At 41.8% G+C, this 16949-nt stretch overlaps 1 protein-coding gene and 1 long non-coding RNA gene across 16 annotated transcripts in view; one reads left to right on the top strand and one right to left on the bottom strand.

Moving 5' to 3' along the window:
• LOC735719 (uncharacterized) overlaps nt 1-2058 on the bottom strand; it is a 131089-nt gene extending 129031 nt beyond the window's left edge. For 7 of the 15 annotated variants that reach the window (XR_010146599.1, XM_016962877.4, XM_063780613.1 and 4 more), the window contains exon 1: nt 1841-2058. Coding sequence is in view for 6 of the 15 variants with exons in the window: in XM_016962877.4 (XP_016818366.1) it covers nt 1841-2043 (203 nt within the window). In the remaining 9 variants the exon portion in view is untranslated. Of the gene's footprint in view, nt 1-1815 lie in introns of all 15 variants that reach the window. The other 8 variants (XR_010146606.1, XR_010146605.1, XR_010146603.1 and 5 more) reach the window with 2 other exon arrangements.
• On the top strand, nt 1616-7601 carry LOC107966908 (uncharacterized). Its single transcript, XR_001706967.3, has 5 exons — nt 1616-1920; nt 3139-3252; nt 4053-4096; nt 5249-5475; nt 6609-7601. It is a non-coding gene; the product is annotated as an uncharacterized LOC107966908 (long non-coding RNA).
• Nucleotides 7602-16949: the final 9348 nt, after the last annotated feature.

Here is a 16949-nt window from a genome sequence, read left to right as displayed (position 1 = left end):
AGAACCACATGTCAAGGAAAAAAAAGAGAAATGAAAAAGAAAGATCACAAGATTATAAAATTCCTATTAAGGCAATTTTTATTATATTAAATTTTTAACCCTCAAATATGTACGTGCAATAACAGATGATCAGGTAAATAATTTTATTCATCCCTTTTACACACACACACAAATTATACTGGTTTGCTTACCCATAGTGTTTCATTATTCTATTCCTTGGTATGTGCAAACCCCTCTGACTACAGTAGACATAGAGTACATTAAGTGAGGAATACTGGAAAAATGTATTGTCAAACTTTAAAAATACAAAAAAAATTCAGAATATATTACATAGTAAGCTTTAAAATCCTGAAGTAGCTAAAAAAGTAGGACTCTGTAATCTTATTTATTTATTTATTATACTTTAAGTTCTGGGATACATGTGCAGAATGTGCAGGTTTGTAATTTTAAAAGTTACCTGAGGAACGCTTTCATTCTACTTTGTATAAGGATACTTCAATTTATAAAATTTTACATGAATAACAAGTTATTTGAAAGATATGTATCAGCCAAGCGCGGTGGCTCACGCCTGTAATCCCAGCACTTTGGGAGGCCGAGGTGGGTGGATCACTTGAGGTCAGGAGTTCGAGACCAGCCTGGCCAACATGGTGAAACCCCGTCTCTACTAAAATACAAAAATTAGCCGGGTGTGGTGACTCACACCTGTAATCCCAGCTACTCAGGAGGCTGAGGCAGGAGAATCGCTTGAACCCGGGAGGCAGAGACTGCGTTGAGCTGAGATCTCGCCACTGCACTCCAGCCTGGGCAACAGAGCGAGACTCCGTCCCAAAAAAAAAAAATATATGTGTATCAGAAGGTATAACTAAAATATGAAACTGATTACAGCCCCTGGAGTGTAAATGTGGTTTAAGGATCAGGACGGCCTTGAACATAACCTACTCATAATCAGATGGCAAGAATGACTTCACCTGAACTCTGTTCCAAGCCCTCATGAAATCACAACCCTCTAGCAACATCCACCTAGATCCATGTCTTACCTTATACTCAACTCCATTGTCAATATTATTTTCCCCAAGAAGAAAAATAAAAAATGAAAAGACACAACACTAATCTTTTGTCTCCACAGGATGTGGCAAAATGAGAAATAACAATTACACGTTATTTTCAAAGGTGGTCCGACTGCTTCAGCCGTGGACCACTTACACTAAAGAGAAAATTTCCAGCAGTTCACAAGATCCAGCTGTTCTTTCACAGACGACTAATAAAAAAGTAAAAGAAGCGACATTAAGCTGCGCCCAAACAGGCCAGGAATGGGTCCTAACGCATCACGAAACTTCCCGAGGACATTATGTATTTAGAGAAGGCCCCACAGAAACCCTCAAGTGGGAAAGTTACGTCTTCTGGGTTTCGGGGTGACAAGCAGCCTGAACCCCGAGGGGCTCGAGGCGAGGCGCCCCCGGCCGGATTCGGGCCCAAACCAGCCCGCCACGCCCTGAGCTCCGCGCAGCAAACCTGCCGGCCGAGCGGCGGCCCTCGGAATGGTGTTTTCTCGGCGCCACAGGAGGGAGAGCGACCCAGAGAACTTGGGCGTGGCAGAGGCCGGGAACAGGCAGGCGCGGGTGGGGAGAGGGGCGCAGAAGCCGCGGGAGAGCGCGGCCCAGAGGCCGAGGAGGGCGCGGGCGGAGCCGGCCCGAGCCCGGCCGCCATCGTGGACACTTGCAGCGGTTGACAGTTCCCACCACGGCCCAAGAGACAGCGGCTACGGAGGCAGAAAGAGCCCAGCCACCCTCATCACAGCCCGCACGCCCGCCTCACCTGGACTTGCCCACCCCACTCTCACCGATGATGAGGCTCTTCAGGGTGCAACACGTCCTCGTCCACCCTAACCCCGCTGCACTCCGAGCCCAGCTGGCCGCCCAGGTGCGCCTCTGAGATATTCAGCAGCGGGAGCTGTCGCGCATGTGCGTGGTCCAAGGCCGCGCACTCCCAGAATTCCCCCGCGTTTTTCCGGAGGGCGAGTTCCTTATGTGTCTTTGCTGACATCGTGGGCTCTGAATCCGCCCCGACCTCAACCCAGCTCTTTCTGTCTTGTCAGTGGGAGAGGACTGAGTCAGGAGAATATTAAGCTGTTTTATTTCAGCAAATGCTCATAACAGCTGTATTGCTGTGGGAAAAGCGCTGTGCTTTAAGCCTGTTACCTTAAATTTAGGTCGAACTCTACCTTGTCAAACTGCTCAGCCTTCTGAGCCTTTCTCCATCTCAGACAGAGACACGAAGGCTTCTTAGAACAACTGCTTCTTATTGTTATGAAGGTTAAATGAGTTACTTTGGGAAGGCAGATTGTTAACCACAGTGCTCTATAAAAGGTGTGATCAGGTATTAACTTGCTAGCTTCCCCTCTGTTAGAGTGGGGAGCACCCTTTACACGTTAATTCATCTTGAAAGGGAGGTGTAGACTTCAGGTAGGTCAGGTGCATATAAACTTCTTGTGGTGCAACCTCAAACCAACTCTTCCTCCTCGTAAGAACTGCTGCACTCCAACTGCAGGAAGTGTATGTCTACACCTTGCCTCTTGCATTAAGTTGTAAATATTAGTGAAGGTACCAAACCTCATTCATTAAACTTAGCACAGTGCCTGGTACATGGCAGGCACTCAATAAACATCCGTAATCTTGTCTTATCTCCTTATACATGCAGTTAATGTCATATACAATAGATATTTGATTAAAGAATACATACACATAAAGCTTAGCTGGGTGCTGTGGCTCATGCCTGTAATCCCAGCACTTTTGGAGGCCTAAGCAGGTGGACTATTTGAGCTCAGAAGTTCGAGACCAGCCTGGCTAACATGTGAAACCCCGTCTCTATTAAAAATACAAAAATTAGCTGGGTGTGGTGGCACACACCTGTAATCCTAGCTACTCAAGAGGTGGAGGCAGGAGAATTGCTGGAATCTTAAGAGGTGGAAGTTGCAGTGAGCAGAGATTGCGCCACTGCACTCCAGCCTGGGCGACAGAGTGAGAGATACCGTGTCTCAAAAACAAAAAATAAAACGTAGAATAAGTTAGGAAATTATTTGTTAAATACCTGGAAAAGCTCTTTTACCAGATATCCAAATGGCTTCTTTGCCTACTTCAGATCTTTGCTCAAATGTTGCCTTCTTAAGGAGGCCTTCCCTGCACATCCTACTGAAAATATGCAGATTCCTCCAGCATCTCCGAGAAATCCAAAAGCCTGGCATGCTGGCAAAAGGTAAGAATTTCTTACCAGACTTCTGGCCTCTCTCTTTCTCTGTGCAAATTAGTTGAATGAATAGTAAAAATCACTGTTTATCTCCTCTGTTAAAGTTTTAGTTAATGAGATGAAGGATTCGTGAGGCTAATCTTAAGCTGTAGAGAATCTAGTGTGCTTTGTGTGTCTTTCTGTGTTCTATAATGGATAGGGGTAACTTAGGATAGAACACAGGCTTAGGATACCTGTAAGCCTGCTTTTTAAGATGGCCCAGCAAGCTGGTCAGTTACAAACTTTGCTGCAGGTCTCTAAAAAAAAACTGGATGAGGTTTCCCTCTTGTCTTGTATGTCCTTGGGAGCTTGATCTTGCAACCACGCTGCCATGCTTTTTCTTTTCACAATGCAGCCCAGGTTCAGGGTACAATTCCTGGCTTGGAAAATGAGTCCTTTTATCTTCTGTCTGTCTATGTATTTAAATGTATTATGTGTGTTATGTTTACATATGAAAGAGCTTTAATTAGTCAATATTTTCACACATAGAATTATGTTCACAAAGTTAATTTTTACAAACCTTCCATAACTTGTTTAAACCTTTAGCTTTATATTATTTAATTTTAAACAATCCTTTAACCCTCTAAACTAGGCAAAAATTTACATTCCCATGCCTTCTTATAATCTCTTTCCAAAAACACATTTCCTTCTCCTCACACACCTTGCATGTAAGCCTATTTTTTAAGTAGTCTCAATTACATGTTATAATGTTAATTCTTAGCGACTGTCACTTTTGGTGCATAAATTTTCTTTTATAAATCTTTTCACAGCGTACACAGACCATCTACAACATGTTTGGACTCTCTGACTTGTCGTAAGCATCCCTATTTTTAAACAACCAGTTATTTTACTTTAGGACAAGAATTTACCATAAAAGATCCTTTCTTATATAAAATCTCTTTTCTTTATAACCTCCTTTGAATAGCTAGGGGACATGGCTAATTCCATATATCCCCAGGCCTTATTTAGAATTTAATGTCTCTAAAAGAAATTGAACAATTTTTTTTTTTTTTTTTGAGACGGAGTCTCGCTCTGTCACCCTGGCTGGAGTGCAGTGGTGCGATCTCGGCTCACTGCAAGCTCCACCTCTCGGGTAAATTGAACAATTTTTAAAAGTCAAAGAAGCAGTTTATGACCTTAAAGCATTTAGCAAACTTAATATCTGACCTGCATAGTTTAGACCAAATGTTTGTATTTTTAAAGATATTTTTATTTTACCAATAATCTTCAAAACTGTCTTTATTTCCAAGAGATTACTTAAGTCACATGAACTAAAAGGCATTACACTTTTTACTTTCTAATAAAATATTTGATTTAAGCACTTATTATTTTTAAACTAATTATAATATGTCTAAGTATATGTTGTCAATCATAATTATGGTTATTATGTTAAGTTATTGTACACCACAGAAATAACCAAATTTCCTTGTATAAAAGTGCTAACATAAGTAGAACAAAAAAATTAATTAAATACTAAGAAAATACTTTGCCAAATTTTCATGTTAAACCAGGCGATACTGAAATTGTTTACATGTACAATTTGAACTCCATGGTCCAAGTCAAATTATCTGTAATAACCCATTAGTTGTTGGTGCTATGCACCTAAATTGGAGAAACAACTGGTATTCAAGAGGACATAAAGTCCCATGTTAAGCATAGACTCATGGAGAACCAGGACAGCCACCTTGCCCTTCCTGAGTCCTTAAATGTGTTGTTATTAAAGGTTCTGCATTCCATGACTCATCATGGAACAGATAAAACAATCCAAATTGAATATATTGATGTGGTGACTTATAAATTGTGAAAATAGTATAAAACCAGTGTTTGGTTCCATATTCCTGGGAAGACAATCAAACCTTCACGTACATTTGGCTACCTGATGGGTCATTTAAACATAAAGAGATTTCATTCGATTGTTAGTTTCAATGCATGTCTTATGTTATAACAGTTAATTATCATCCCACAGTATATTTTCACCAGGTAAAGAAAGCTTTTTATGGTTTGCTGGGGACAATCAACCCCTTCACAATCTAGAACCTGAAGATTGGATATTCTCAGAACATCAGAGAAAGACTGTCCTTGCCATTCACACTGCAACAAAACTTTGGAAACTTGAACCTTGGGTTCATAAACTCACAACTGAGAAAGGTCCCTCCACACCCTTGGAACTGTACACCCATTGGAACCCTCAAGGTAAAACTAACCAGGAAAGTTTCTCCAGAAAAGAAGATGACATCCTTGATGTAAACAGGTTTTCCCAAGATCACAGATCAAGACTTCTACTATCATGAGATTCTTTTTTTATTTTTATGTTTTGAGACAGAGTTTCACTCTTGTTGCCCAGGCTGGAGTGCAATGGCGCCATCTGGGCTCACTGCAACCTCCACCTCCTGGGTCCAAGCAATTCTCCTGCCTCAGCCTCCCGAGTAGCTGGGATTACAGGCGTGTACCACCACGCCTGGCTAATTTTGTATTTTTAGTAGAGATAGGGTTTTGCCATGTTGGTCAGGCTGGTCTCAAACTCCCGACCTCAGGTGATCCGCCCACCTCAGCCTCCCAAAGTGCTGGGATTACAGGCATCAGCCACCGTGCCTGGCCTATGATGAGACTCTTATATCTTTGAATATTTTTTCCTTGTTTATGCCTCTATGAACAATAGAAATAAAAAGGGGGTCTATTATGTGCACTTATAGGGTGCACTTTTATTTGTGAAGGATTTTTTTAGCCAGCTTTCTACATAAATAACCTTATATGGTGATAGATAAAAGATAAAGTTCCAATGTAGGTGAGAAACTTTAATGGTACATTCATTGCCTCATAATTAGTCAAAAGTCCTCTTAATTCTCATCATGGGTTAAAGAGAACATTGCCAGAAGACCTTCACTCTTACAGAAGGACATCATTTGTTAGGTTCTTTTTCCATGGTTTAGAATAAAAGAGGCAATAATTAGAAATGTATCCCTTATGATAGGCTGTATAGTAGATTCTAAGTAAAGGCTATGTTTACACAACAGACTTTAAATTTTCTTGTGAAAGTTATGCTAAATAATAGAATTGGCTAAACAGAAAGGTACTTGTGCAGCTGCTGGCACTTTTGGCCTATGGAGAAATACATCAAATATAGATTATAAAAATTCAGTTGTAGGGGATTAATAAAAAGACCCCTTAAGCAAGTAGACTCTTCATCTAGCTTATTCTTTAACCTATTTAATTTTATGTGGTTTGGTTTATGGGGACCCTGGGTAAGGAGCATACTCCAAATTCTTGGTATTACGCTCCCAGTAGTTATAATAATAGTTTTCCTGATGTGCTATGTTCTCTCAAAGGTTTTAAATATTTGCATGCAGCCATCTCTAGAAAGTCAAATGGTATCTCTTCAACTGGAATGACAAGAGATGAAAGAAATGTGCAACCATGAGGATATTGTAACCTACGAATGATGTGCTGAGACCGGAAACCCAAAATGATGGTAACGGGAGAGTGGTGCTGAGGCCCTAAGTTTTGGTCATACTCTCACCTAAGTGAGAACCTGACCAAAAAGGGGGAATTTTTTAAAATAAAATTATGAGAGGCCATTGTTTTGGACTAAGCTCATGCACTAGGCCCCAATAGGCCAAACCAAACTAAAAAGCAGTAACTTGTGCTAAATGTGACATAATGAAACTAAGACTTTAAGGAAACACATAGATCCTAGAACAGACCAGGTTTTGTTTTTCTCCTGTAAACAGGACGTTCCAGCATAAAGAGGTACCCTCTACTCATTCCTCATTCCCTCTTTCCAAAACCCACTGTTCTACTGTTTCCCAGTGGGTTTCAACACCAAATAAGTACATTTACAAAGGTGATGGTGACATCAGTAACTACAGTTTTGGTCAATCTCTCAAAATTGAGAAAATGACCAAAAGGGAGGAATTGTTAAAGTGAATTAAATATGTCCTTAGAAGGACCCCATACTTCTATATTTCAGTCCTTGTGGATGAACTGCAACCTAGCTTAATAGGTAGACAGGATTCAAAACATAACTTAGGAATATGTGCCTATAATAATAGCTGAGCCTTGGTCAATCCCAGTGGCCATACTTCAACAATTCATACACTGCTGAAGGTTCAAACTGTGTTCAAATAAGGCAAATGCCAAGCCGTAACCAATCCAGCTGTTCTGTACCTCACTTCCAATTTCTGTACGTTGTTTCCCTTTTTTTTGTCTATAAATCTTCTTCCACCACGTGGCTATGCTGGAGTCTCTGTGAATCTGCTGTGATTCTGGGGGCTGCCCGTTTCACGAATCATTCACTGCTCAATTAAACTCCTTTAAATTTAATTTGGCTGAAGTTTTTATTTTACCAGGTGGGAGGATCACTTGAACTCAGGAGTTTGAGACCAGCCTGGGCAACATAGCAAAACCCTGTCTCTACCAAAAAAATACAAAAATTAGCCAGGTGTGGTGGTGCAGGCCTATCATCCAAGCTACTCAGGAGACTGAGGTGGGAGGTTGGCTTGAGCCCAGGAGATCAAGGCTGCAGTGAGCCATGATTGCACCACAACATTCCAGCCTGGGCAAAAAAGGAGACCCTCTCTCAAAAAAAAAAGAGAATATTTAATTTTATTTAATAAAATACTCTTAAATAGTTTATTCTTTGTGATGCTACTATAAATGGGAGTTGCTGTTTAAGAGACTTTTGTTTTTAGAACAGTGTTAGATTTGCAGCAAAATTGAGCAGAAGGTATATAGATTTTCCATATGCCCTTATCCCCATGCACTCCCAGCTTCCTCTGTTGTCAACATCCTGGACCAGAGTGGCACATTTGTTACAATCAATGAGTCCATGTTGACACAGCATTTTCACCCAAAGCCCACAGCATACATTAGGGTTTATTGTTGGTGCTGTATATTCTATTGACAAATATATAATGATATGTTTCCGTCATTATAATTTCACACAGAATATTTTCATTCACCTAAAAAATCTTCTGTGCTCCACTGATTCTTGCCTCCTCCCACCCTCAACCCTTGGCAACCACAGATTTTTTTACTACCTCCATAGTTCTGCCTTTTCTACAGTGTCATATATTTGAAATCATACAGCATGGAGGCTTTTCATAATTGGTGTCTTTGTCTTACAAATACGCATTTCAAGTTCCTTTGTATTTTTTCATAGCTCTATTTTTAGTGCTAAATAATATTCCAGTGTGTGGATATACCACAGCTTATCTGCTCACCTACTGACAGCATCTTGGTTTCTTCCAAGTTTTGGCAATTATAAATAAAACTGCCACAAACATCTGTGTACAGGTATTTTTGTGGACATAAGCTTTCAATATATTTAAGTAAATAGCAAGAGTGTAATTCTGGTTCATATGATAATAGTGTGTTTAGTTTTGTAAGAAGCTGCCAAGCTGTCTTCTGAAATGGCTGTACCGTTTTGCATTCCTTCCAGCAATGAATGAGAGTTCTTGTTGCTCCACAGCCTCTCCAGCATTTGATGCTCTCAGTGTTTTGGATTTTCATAATTCTAATAGGTGTGTAGTGGTATCTCATTGTCTTTTTAATTTGTAATCCTCTAATGACATATGATGTTGAGCATTTTTTCATATGCTTACTTGCCATCTGTACATCTTCTCTGGTAAGGTGTCTGTTCAGATATTTTCACCCACTTTAAAATCAAGTCAAGAATTATTTGTGTAAGAACTCTTTGTGTGTATGTATGTGTATATATGTATATATACACTATATATATATATTTTTTTTTTGAGACAAGGTCTTGCTTTGTCACTAAGGCTTGGGTGCGGTGGCATGAACATAGCTCATGCAGCCTCGACCTCCCAGGCTCAAGTGATCCTCCCAACTCAGCCTCTCAAGTAGCTGGGACCACAGGTGCACACCGACATGCTGGGCTAATTTTTTGTATTTTTTGTAGCAACAGGGTTTCACCATATTGCACAGGATGGTTTCAAACTTCTGAACTCAAGCAATCCACCCTCCTTGGCATCCCAAAGTGTTGGGATTACAGAGGTGAGCCACCTCACCCAGCATGTATACTTTGAATAACAGTTCTTTACCAGATGTGTGTTTTGCAAACATATTCTCCCAGTTTGTGGCTTGTATTTTTATTCTGTTGACATTGTCTTTAACAGAACAGACATTTTTAATTTTAAAGAAGTCCATCTTATAAATTATTTTCTTGATGAATTATGCCTTGATGTAGTATCCAAAAAGTCACCACCTACCCAAGATCAACTAGGTTTTCTCTTATGTTAATTTCTAAGAGTTTTATAGTTTTGCATTGTACACTTAGGTCTATGATTCATTTGTAGTTAATATTTATGAAGGGCATGAGATCTGTGTCTGGATCTGTCTTTTTGCATGTGGATATCCAGTTCTTCCAGCACCATTTGTTGAAAATACTATCTTTTCTTCATTATATTGCCTTTACTCTGTTGCCAAAGATGAGTTGACTATATTTATGTGGGTCTGTTTGGGGATCTTTATTTTGTTTTGATTGGTCTACTTGTCATTCTTTCACCAATATGATGCAATTTTGATTGCTGTAGCTTTACAGTAAATCTCAAAGTCAGGTAATGACAGTCCTCTAACTTTGTTTTTTTCTTTAATATTGTGTTGGCTATTCTGGGTCTTTTGCCTCTCTATATAAAGTTTAGAATCAGTTTGTCTATAATCACAATATAACTTGCTGAGATTCTGATTGGGATTCCATTGAGTCTATAGATCAATTTGGGAAGAAATGACATCTTGACAATATTGAGTCTTCTTATCCATGAACATGTGTTATCTCTTTATTTATTTAGTTCTTCTCTGACATCTTTCATCAGAGTTTTGTAGTTTCCCTCTTATAGGTCTTATACATATTTTTTATTAGGTTTATACCTAGGTATCTCATTTTTTGTATGCTAAATGGTATTGTGTTTTTAATTTTAAATTCCACTTGTTTATTGCTATTGTACAGAAAAGCAATTGACTTTGTATATTAACCTTGTAGCCTGCACCCTTACTATAGTTCCTTGTTAGTTCCAGGAGATTTTTAAAAATTATTTTTATTTTGGATTTTCTGCATAGATAATCATGTTATTTGCAAATAAAGATAGTCTTGTTTCTTTCTGCCCAATCTGTACACATTTTGTTTCATTTTCTTGTCTTATTGCATTAGCTAGGACTTCCAATAAGATGTTGAAAAGGAGTGATGAGGGGGACGTCCTTGCCTTTTTCCTGATGGAGTTGTCTTTTAAATTTAATTTTTGAATTGTTCACTGCAAATGTATGGAAACAATTGATTTTTGTATATTGATCTGATATCCTGAGCATTCCATTTTTTACATGTAGTCTTCATATTTCTTCTTCTTCTTCTTTTTTTTTTTTTTTTTTTTTTTTTTTGTGAGACAGAGCATCACTCTATCACCCAGGCTGGAGTGCAGTGGTGCAATCTCGGCTCACTGCAACCTTGACATCCTGGGTTCAAGTGATCATCCCACTTCAGCTTCCCAAGTAGCTGGGACTACAGACATGCACTGCTATGCCCAGTTAATTTTTAAAATTTTTTTGTGGAGACAGGGTTTGCCATGTTGCTCAGTCTGGTCTTGAACCCCTGGGCTCATGTGATCTGTCCACCTCGGCCTCCCAAAGTGTTATGATTACAGGCATGAACCACTACGCCCAGCTCCCCCTGTATTGTTATAGCATAATTTTTGTTTCATATTAATGTACTGATGTCTTCATAAAGTCTTCTAAAACTTAATAAATAAATGCTGCTCACTGGTAAGCCAAGTAGTAATGTCCTCTGATGATATCTGGTTAAACTACTTGACATGGTCAGTATCCATCTATTTTGACTTAGGAAGATGACAATTTCATATAGTTCAGCCTAACCTTTGGTATAAGTTTTGTTTTTTCTTAACGTTAATAACTGATTCTTTTTTTTTTTTTTTTTTTGGCATGTGTTTCTTTGATGCTGAAACTTTTTAAACCTTTTAAAGACCTTTTCTAAGTTCCTGAGGGCCAGTTCTAATATCACAGTTAGAAGCCTGGAAAAAGTTCCCAGGCAGACTGTGGAGGAAGGCCCAGAGAACTGAGCCTGCCAGTTGGATCTGCTCTACCCAGCCTGATTCTCGACAGGATCTGGAGGAGACTTGTATACCAAGATACTGAGGAGTGAGTCTTTGGGAGCTCCAGTACTGTTGAGAAGCTCAGAGTGGGGGACTGTTCCCTGGGTGCCAGAGCTGATGGGAGGAGATGCTGTTATAGAACTGGGGCCTCTAGCAGCAAGATAAGTGAAAGGATCCTTGAAGAGGAGAGGTCACCTGCAGTGCTGAACCATCAGATGCAAGTGACCTTAATGGGCAGAAAGGTTGAAAAGGTATCCAGGGAGTCTTGAACAGCAAAGATCTATGGCGACAGCAGAAGAAAATGATATTCATAGGAGCAAGAGAGATGGGTAGCCAATGAGAGTATGGAATAAATGTATTATAATGTGTGTTATATTGATCTTAAAGAAGGCAAAGCATGGATGAGCAGAAGGATGAGGTCAGTTACCCCAGATGGAAAGTCATGATCCCTTGCTTTCTTTCCAGACCTAAGCCAGTTCTTACACCTAGAACCCATCAATTGAAGGAAAGGCTGGATCCCTGTGGGGAAATACCTGCCATCCCATGGCAGATGTAGAAAGAGGTAATTTCCCCAGACTTTCCCCAAAGATGTCTACAGCCATGTACTCAGATCACCATGCAATGGGAAAAGAGGAATGTCTAAATTTCTCTAATGCTATTAGAATATCAAGATTGACACTCAAAGTGATAAAGGCCTTCCTGTTCGATTAGGGATATATGGGAACTATGTGATCAATAAAGTTCTGGCTCAGGTCCATGGACCTACCTGTGGGTCACTTTGCCAGTTCCTGAATGTATAATTGGAATGGACATAATTACCATTCAGTGGAACTGTCATGTGGTCTCTTGATTGGTAAAGTAAGAACATAATGTTATAGTAGGAATGGTCCAGTGGATGGCGCTGAAACCACCCTCTCACCCAGGCCAAGACATTAAATCAAAACCAATATCACACTATATTGATGACATCACATTAATCAGACTGATGAGAAAGAAGTAGCAAGAATAAGGCATTCTGGCAAGGTGAGGTGGCTCACCCCTGTAGTCCCAGCTACTTGGGAGGCTGAGGCAGGAGAATCACTTGAGCCCAGGAGTTCAAGGCTGCATTAAGCTATGATTGCACCACTGCACTACAGCCTGGGTGACAGAACAAGACCTTGTCACTAAAAAATAAAATAAAAATTTAAAAAGCACACCTGTAATCCCAGCACTTTGGGAGGCTGAGGTGGGCAGATCACGAGGTCAGGAGATCGAGACCATCCTGGCTAACACAGTGAAACCCCCATCTCTACTAAAAAATACAAAAAATTAGTCGGGCCTGGTGGCGGGTGCCTGTAGTCCCAGCTACTTGGGAGGCTGAGGCAGGAGAATGGCCTGAACCTGGGAGGCGGAGCTTGCAGTGAGCCAAGATCACACCACTGCACTCCAGCCTGGGCAACAGAATAAGATTCTGTCTCAAACAAACGAACAAAAAAAGAATTAGGCACTCTGATGCACCGTTCCCCAGCTGTACTTGGGTGGTCTGTTCCCAAAGAAGAAGGGAAGCTGGGATCAGGAGATGACCAGCAATCATCGCTGCACCACGTCAGTTCTGACTTATGTTGGTAACCCCTTTTAACCTGGACATAATTCTAGCACTTAGCTATTGAATTCAATTCTGCAGGCAGTTACTGAGAGGCTACTGCCTGCTGAGCCCAGTGCTAGGTGCTATGGCTGTCTGCAAGGCTGTTTGAAACACTCAGAGCACAGAAGGACGGGTGTCTGTGCTTCCAAGCACTGGGATGCAGCCTCTTTTCTCAATAAGGGGGGCTTGGGCAGTGGAGAAAAAAGTATGTCAGCAAAAGAATAAGGCTGTGCTTTAATTTTTTTTTCTTTTTAGATTTTTGATTCCTTGTTTCTTAATGCCTTCACCTTCCATATTGACTTGGACACCCACCTGGTGTCCACCTAATCACTGACTTTACTGCCTTTGTCCCTCCCTTGTCCTCCCCTCATCCCTCTTGTTGCAATTGTAGGGTCGATGACCTTGTTGGCTGGGACAGACTCAGGAATAAGTGATTAGGGATGATTTTTTTTTTTTAAATAAAGACAGGGTCTCGCTCTGCCCCCCAGGCTGGAGTGCAGCGACATGATCATAGCTCACTGAAGCTTCAAACTCCTGGGCTCGAGGCATTCTCTTGCCTCAGCCTCCTGAGTAGCTGGGATTGTATAAGTAAGCCACCGTGCCAGGCCTGTCATTTTTTCCAACATCCATTTCCCAATTTTTCAGCACCTATTAAAATGATCACGCAAAAGTGTTAGAGGTTAAGATGTCACCACACTATGAGGGCACATGAGCCTTTGGTGGCCTCCAGGACACAGATGACAAACAGTGAACAAAAATCCATCAGTGGAGGAGGGGAACAGACAGTGCCCTGAGCCCCCAAATGGGGATTTACGTTTGCTGATGTCTGTCTGTCTGTATACATGCATAGATATGTGTGTATCTGTGTGTGTATTCATATATACATAACTCCTTTTATAACAAGTATCCTTTGATTAAAAGTAATAAATCTCCCTTGGCTGAAGTGACAGGTATCTGGGATTATTATTTTGCTTTTGGCAACCCATAAAAGAAAAACCAAATCCACAAGATGTGCAGGGGAGGAACAGGTTAAATACTAAGTGCTAGGTCTAATCCTTCAGCAGCCAGGCAGGATTAGGGGCTGAGGCTTGTACTGCTGACGAGAGACAGCAGAAGGCTGCATGGTAAGTGTCACGTGTTCTAATGAGTTGAAAGCAGCATGAAGGAGCCTTTTTTATCCTCTGGATCTAAGAGGTTGCCGTATCTTCTTAAGTGTCAACTTGTTAATATTTGAAGAGAAAACCAGAAAAGTTTTACTGATTCCTGCTTTCTCCTGTGCTTTCTTTTGAGGAGGTCGCTCATTTAGAAGCACTTGGCCTGGGTGGGCATCCCTATGAGCTGGAGGGGCCCAGGCTGCAGAGGCTCTCATGGGAGTGCTGTGGCTGGAAGTGGGTTGTTGGAGCAACTTGAACCCGAAGTTGAGTTCATTCATTATCCCAGGAAAGGGTCATCAATTAGAAAGGGAACATGTGAAACTTTCAAGACCAGCCTGCTTTCAAGGTGTCAACTGATCATGTAGACAATGGTCTTATTAGGAAAAGCAAAGACCTCTGTAAGGAACAATAAGCAAGGGCAGGAGTGTGGGTCTTGGGCACCAGGACCAGCCTGCCCAGCAGCTCATACCTCCGCAGGCTCAAGAAAGTGACCCAGTGCCTCTGTGCCTAAGTCTCAATCTCTAAAATGAGGATCATAATAATATATGTCCATAAGGTTATTGTGAGGATAAGATGAGGTAACAAGGCCATGTGCAGTGGCTCATGCCCATAATACCAGCTCTTTTGGAGATTGAGATGGAAGGATCATTTGAGGTCAAGAGTTTGAGATCAGCCTGGGCAACAGAGAAAGGCCCCAAATCTAAAAAAAAGAAAAGAAACTTAGCAGGGCATGGTGGCATGCACCTGTAGTCCCAGCTACTGGGGAGGCTGAGAGGATAAGATTGCATGAGCCCATGAGTTTGAGGTTACAGAGAGCTATGGTCCTGCCACTGCACTCCAGCCTGGGTGACAGAGTGAGACCTTGTCTCCAGAAAAAAAGAAAAAAAATAGATGAGGTAACAAGTATATGCACCTAGAACAGTGCCTTGTCCATGGTATTAACTATTATCGTAACTTGCCTCATGGGACTTTATGTTGGAAAGAGATAAGATAATCAAATCCTAACCAGAATGATTTCAGAATTGCAAGGATTTGTTTGGCATATTTTCCTGCAAGAAAAATTTGAAAAGAGTGGATAATAAGCAATAATATATGTTATGTGAGCACATAGATACCTATGTGCAATATTTTATAAATAAATCCATGTGAGAGATGCCTTTTGTAGGAGAAAAGGAATGAACTTGGATGGAGAAAAAAAACGGAACTTCAGTTTAACTGCAGTGTTATTTTACTTTACTTTGTTTTTAAATGAAAAAGAAAGATTGAAAAGAACTATCCTAGTAATTCAAGAGTAGTCAGTTATGGGTAGTAATCAGAGAGGTGTTTGTTATAAGAGTCTTTCAACTTTTCTGGAGTTTTCTAAATTTCTCAAAGTTACAAATATAAAGTGTTTAAAAGAAACACAATCAACCATGACATTAATTCCAGAAAGAAAGGGATTGATCTGTGAGAAAGATAACAATGAAGACAAGCAGGAAAAGTACTGTCATGGGGTCCTTCAGGTGTTGCTTTTCCAGCTGGAAACCTCTGTGAGTAGTGGCACTTTTTCCTCAGTTTTGCTGGGCTCCACTGGGCTTGTTCTGTCCACTCGGCCTGGCAGGCTGCACTCAGCTTGTGCTATTGGTCTCGATCCCATGCCTACCAAGGTTGAGCCAGGTGCAGAGTGGCTAGGAGTGTGTGAGTGAGCAAGTATGGGGTCTGGCGACTGCACACATCCAGGCATACCAGCTGCTGCTGTGGGGCGGGCAGCTCCAGGTGCCAGCACATGTGCCAGCTCCATGCAAGAGCCTGCGGCTGGATCAGACGCACTGCAAACAGCTTCCACTGTGGGCATCTGTGTCTGGACAAGGGGAATGTGGTGGCACCTGGAAGCTTGGAGATGCCAGAAACCACAGAGCACCAAAGAGGGTGTCACAGCCCTGGCTCAGGAAGCCCCTAGGTCTGGGTTCCCTAAAGGGCCACAGTTCTTCTCTCTTTCTTGTCACCCAAAATGTGGGGAGCAGGGGGATGTGTTTCAGCCCTGTTTGTGTTACAGCTCTTTCAGTCTTGCTATTCAGCAGGTCCTGACTTCTTATCCTGCATCCAGAAAGAGTGAGATATGTGGACAACTGGAGGGTGAGCAAGGCAGAGAGGAGCTTCACTGAGTGATGGAACAGTTCTCCAATGACCCAAAGTTGACAGCTCCTTTCCTCAGGCAGGTCATCCTGATGAGTGTCCAGCTCTCAGTGGAGAGGAGACCCGGAGTGGGTAGCTCCTTTCCTCAGGCAGGTCATCCTGATGACTGTCCAGTTCCTTTCCCCAGACAGGTCATCCTGGCAAGTTGAGGAGACCCAAAATAGGTAGCTCCTTCCAGCAGCTGGTAATCCTGATGTCTGTGTAAGTCTGGGGTTTTTATGGGCTCAGAAGGGAGAAAGGGGATGGCCCATGGGCGGCTATGGGTGGACCCAGAAAAAGCACCATAAATTCTCACTCCGGAGCATGGACTTCACCTAGAACTGGCAGCCTAGCCCCCAGGCTTCAGGCCGTGCCTGACTTAAAGGAGGGGCTTCACCAGGGACCTGCCCCTTTCCACTTAGGAACCTATTTGCCTCCTGCCATCATCAACATGCCATCTAGGGTGCCCAGGCTGTTCATGCAGAGAGGCATCTGCAGGCCTGTGCAGAGTCACCCTCAGTCCCTCCCCTGCCCAAAGTCCCGAGGGGGCCAAGGCGTCAGGGGACCGGCATGTCAGCACCACCCTGAGTGCTCACACACCTGGCAACAGTGTCCAGG

Source organism: Pan troglodytes, chromosome 8, assembly GCF_028858775.2.
Source record: "Pan troglodytes isolate AG18354 chromosome 8, NHGRI_mPanTro3-v2.0_pri, whole genome shotgun sequence".
Lineage (NCBI taxonomy): Eukaryota > Metazoa > Chordata > Mammalia > Primates > Hominidae > Pan > Pan troglodytes.
Note: the sequence above shows the minus strand (reverse complement) of the source record. Positions and strands in the feature narration are given on the sequence as shown.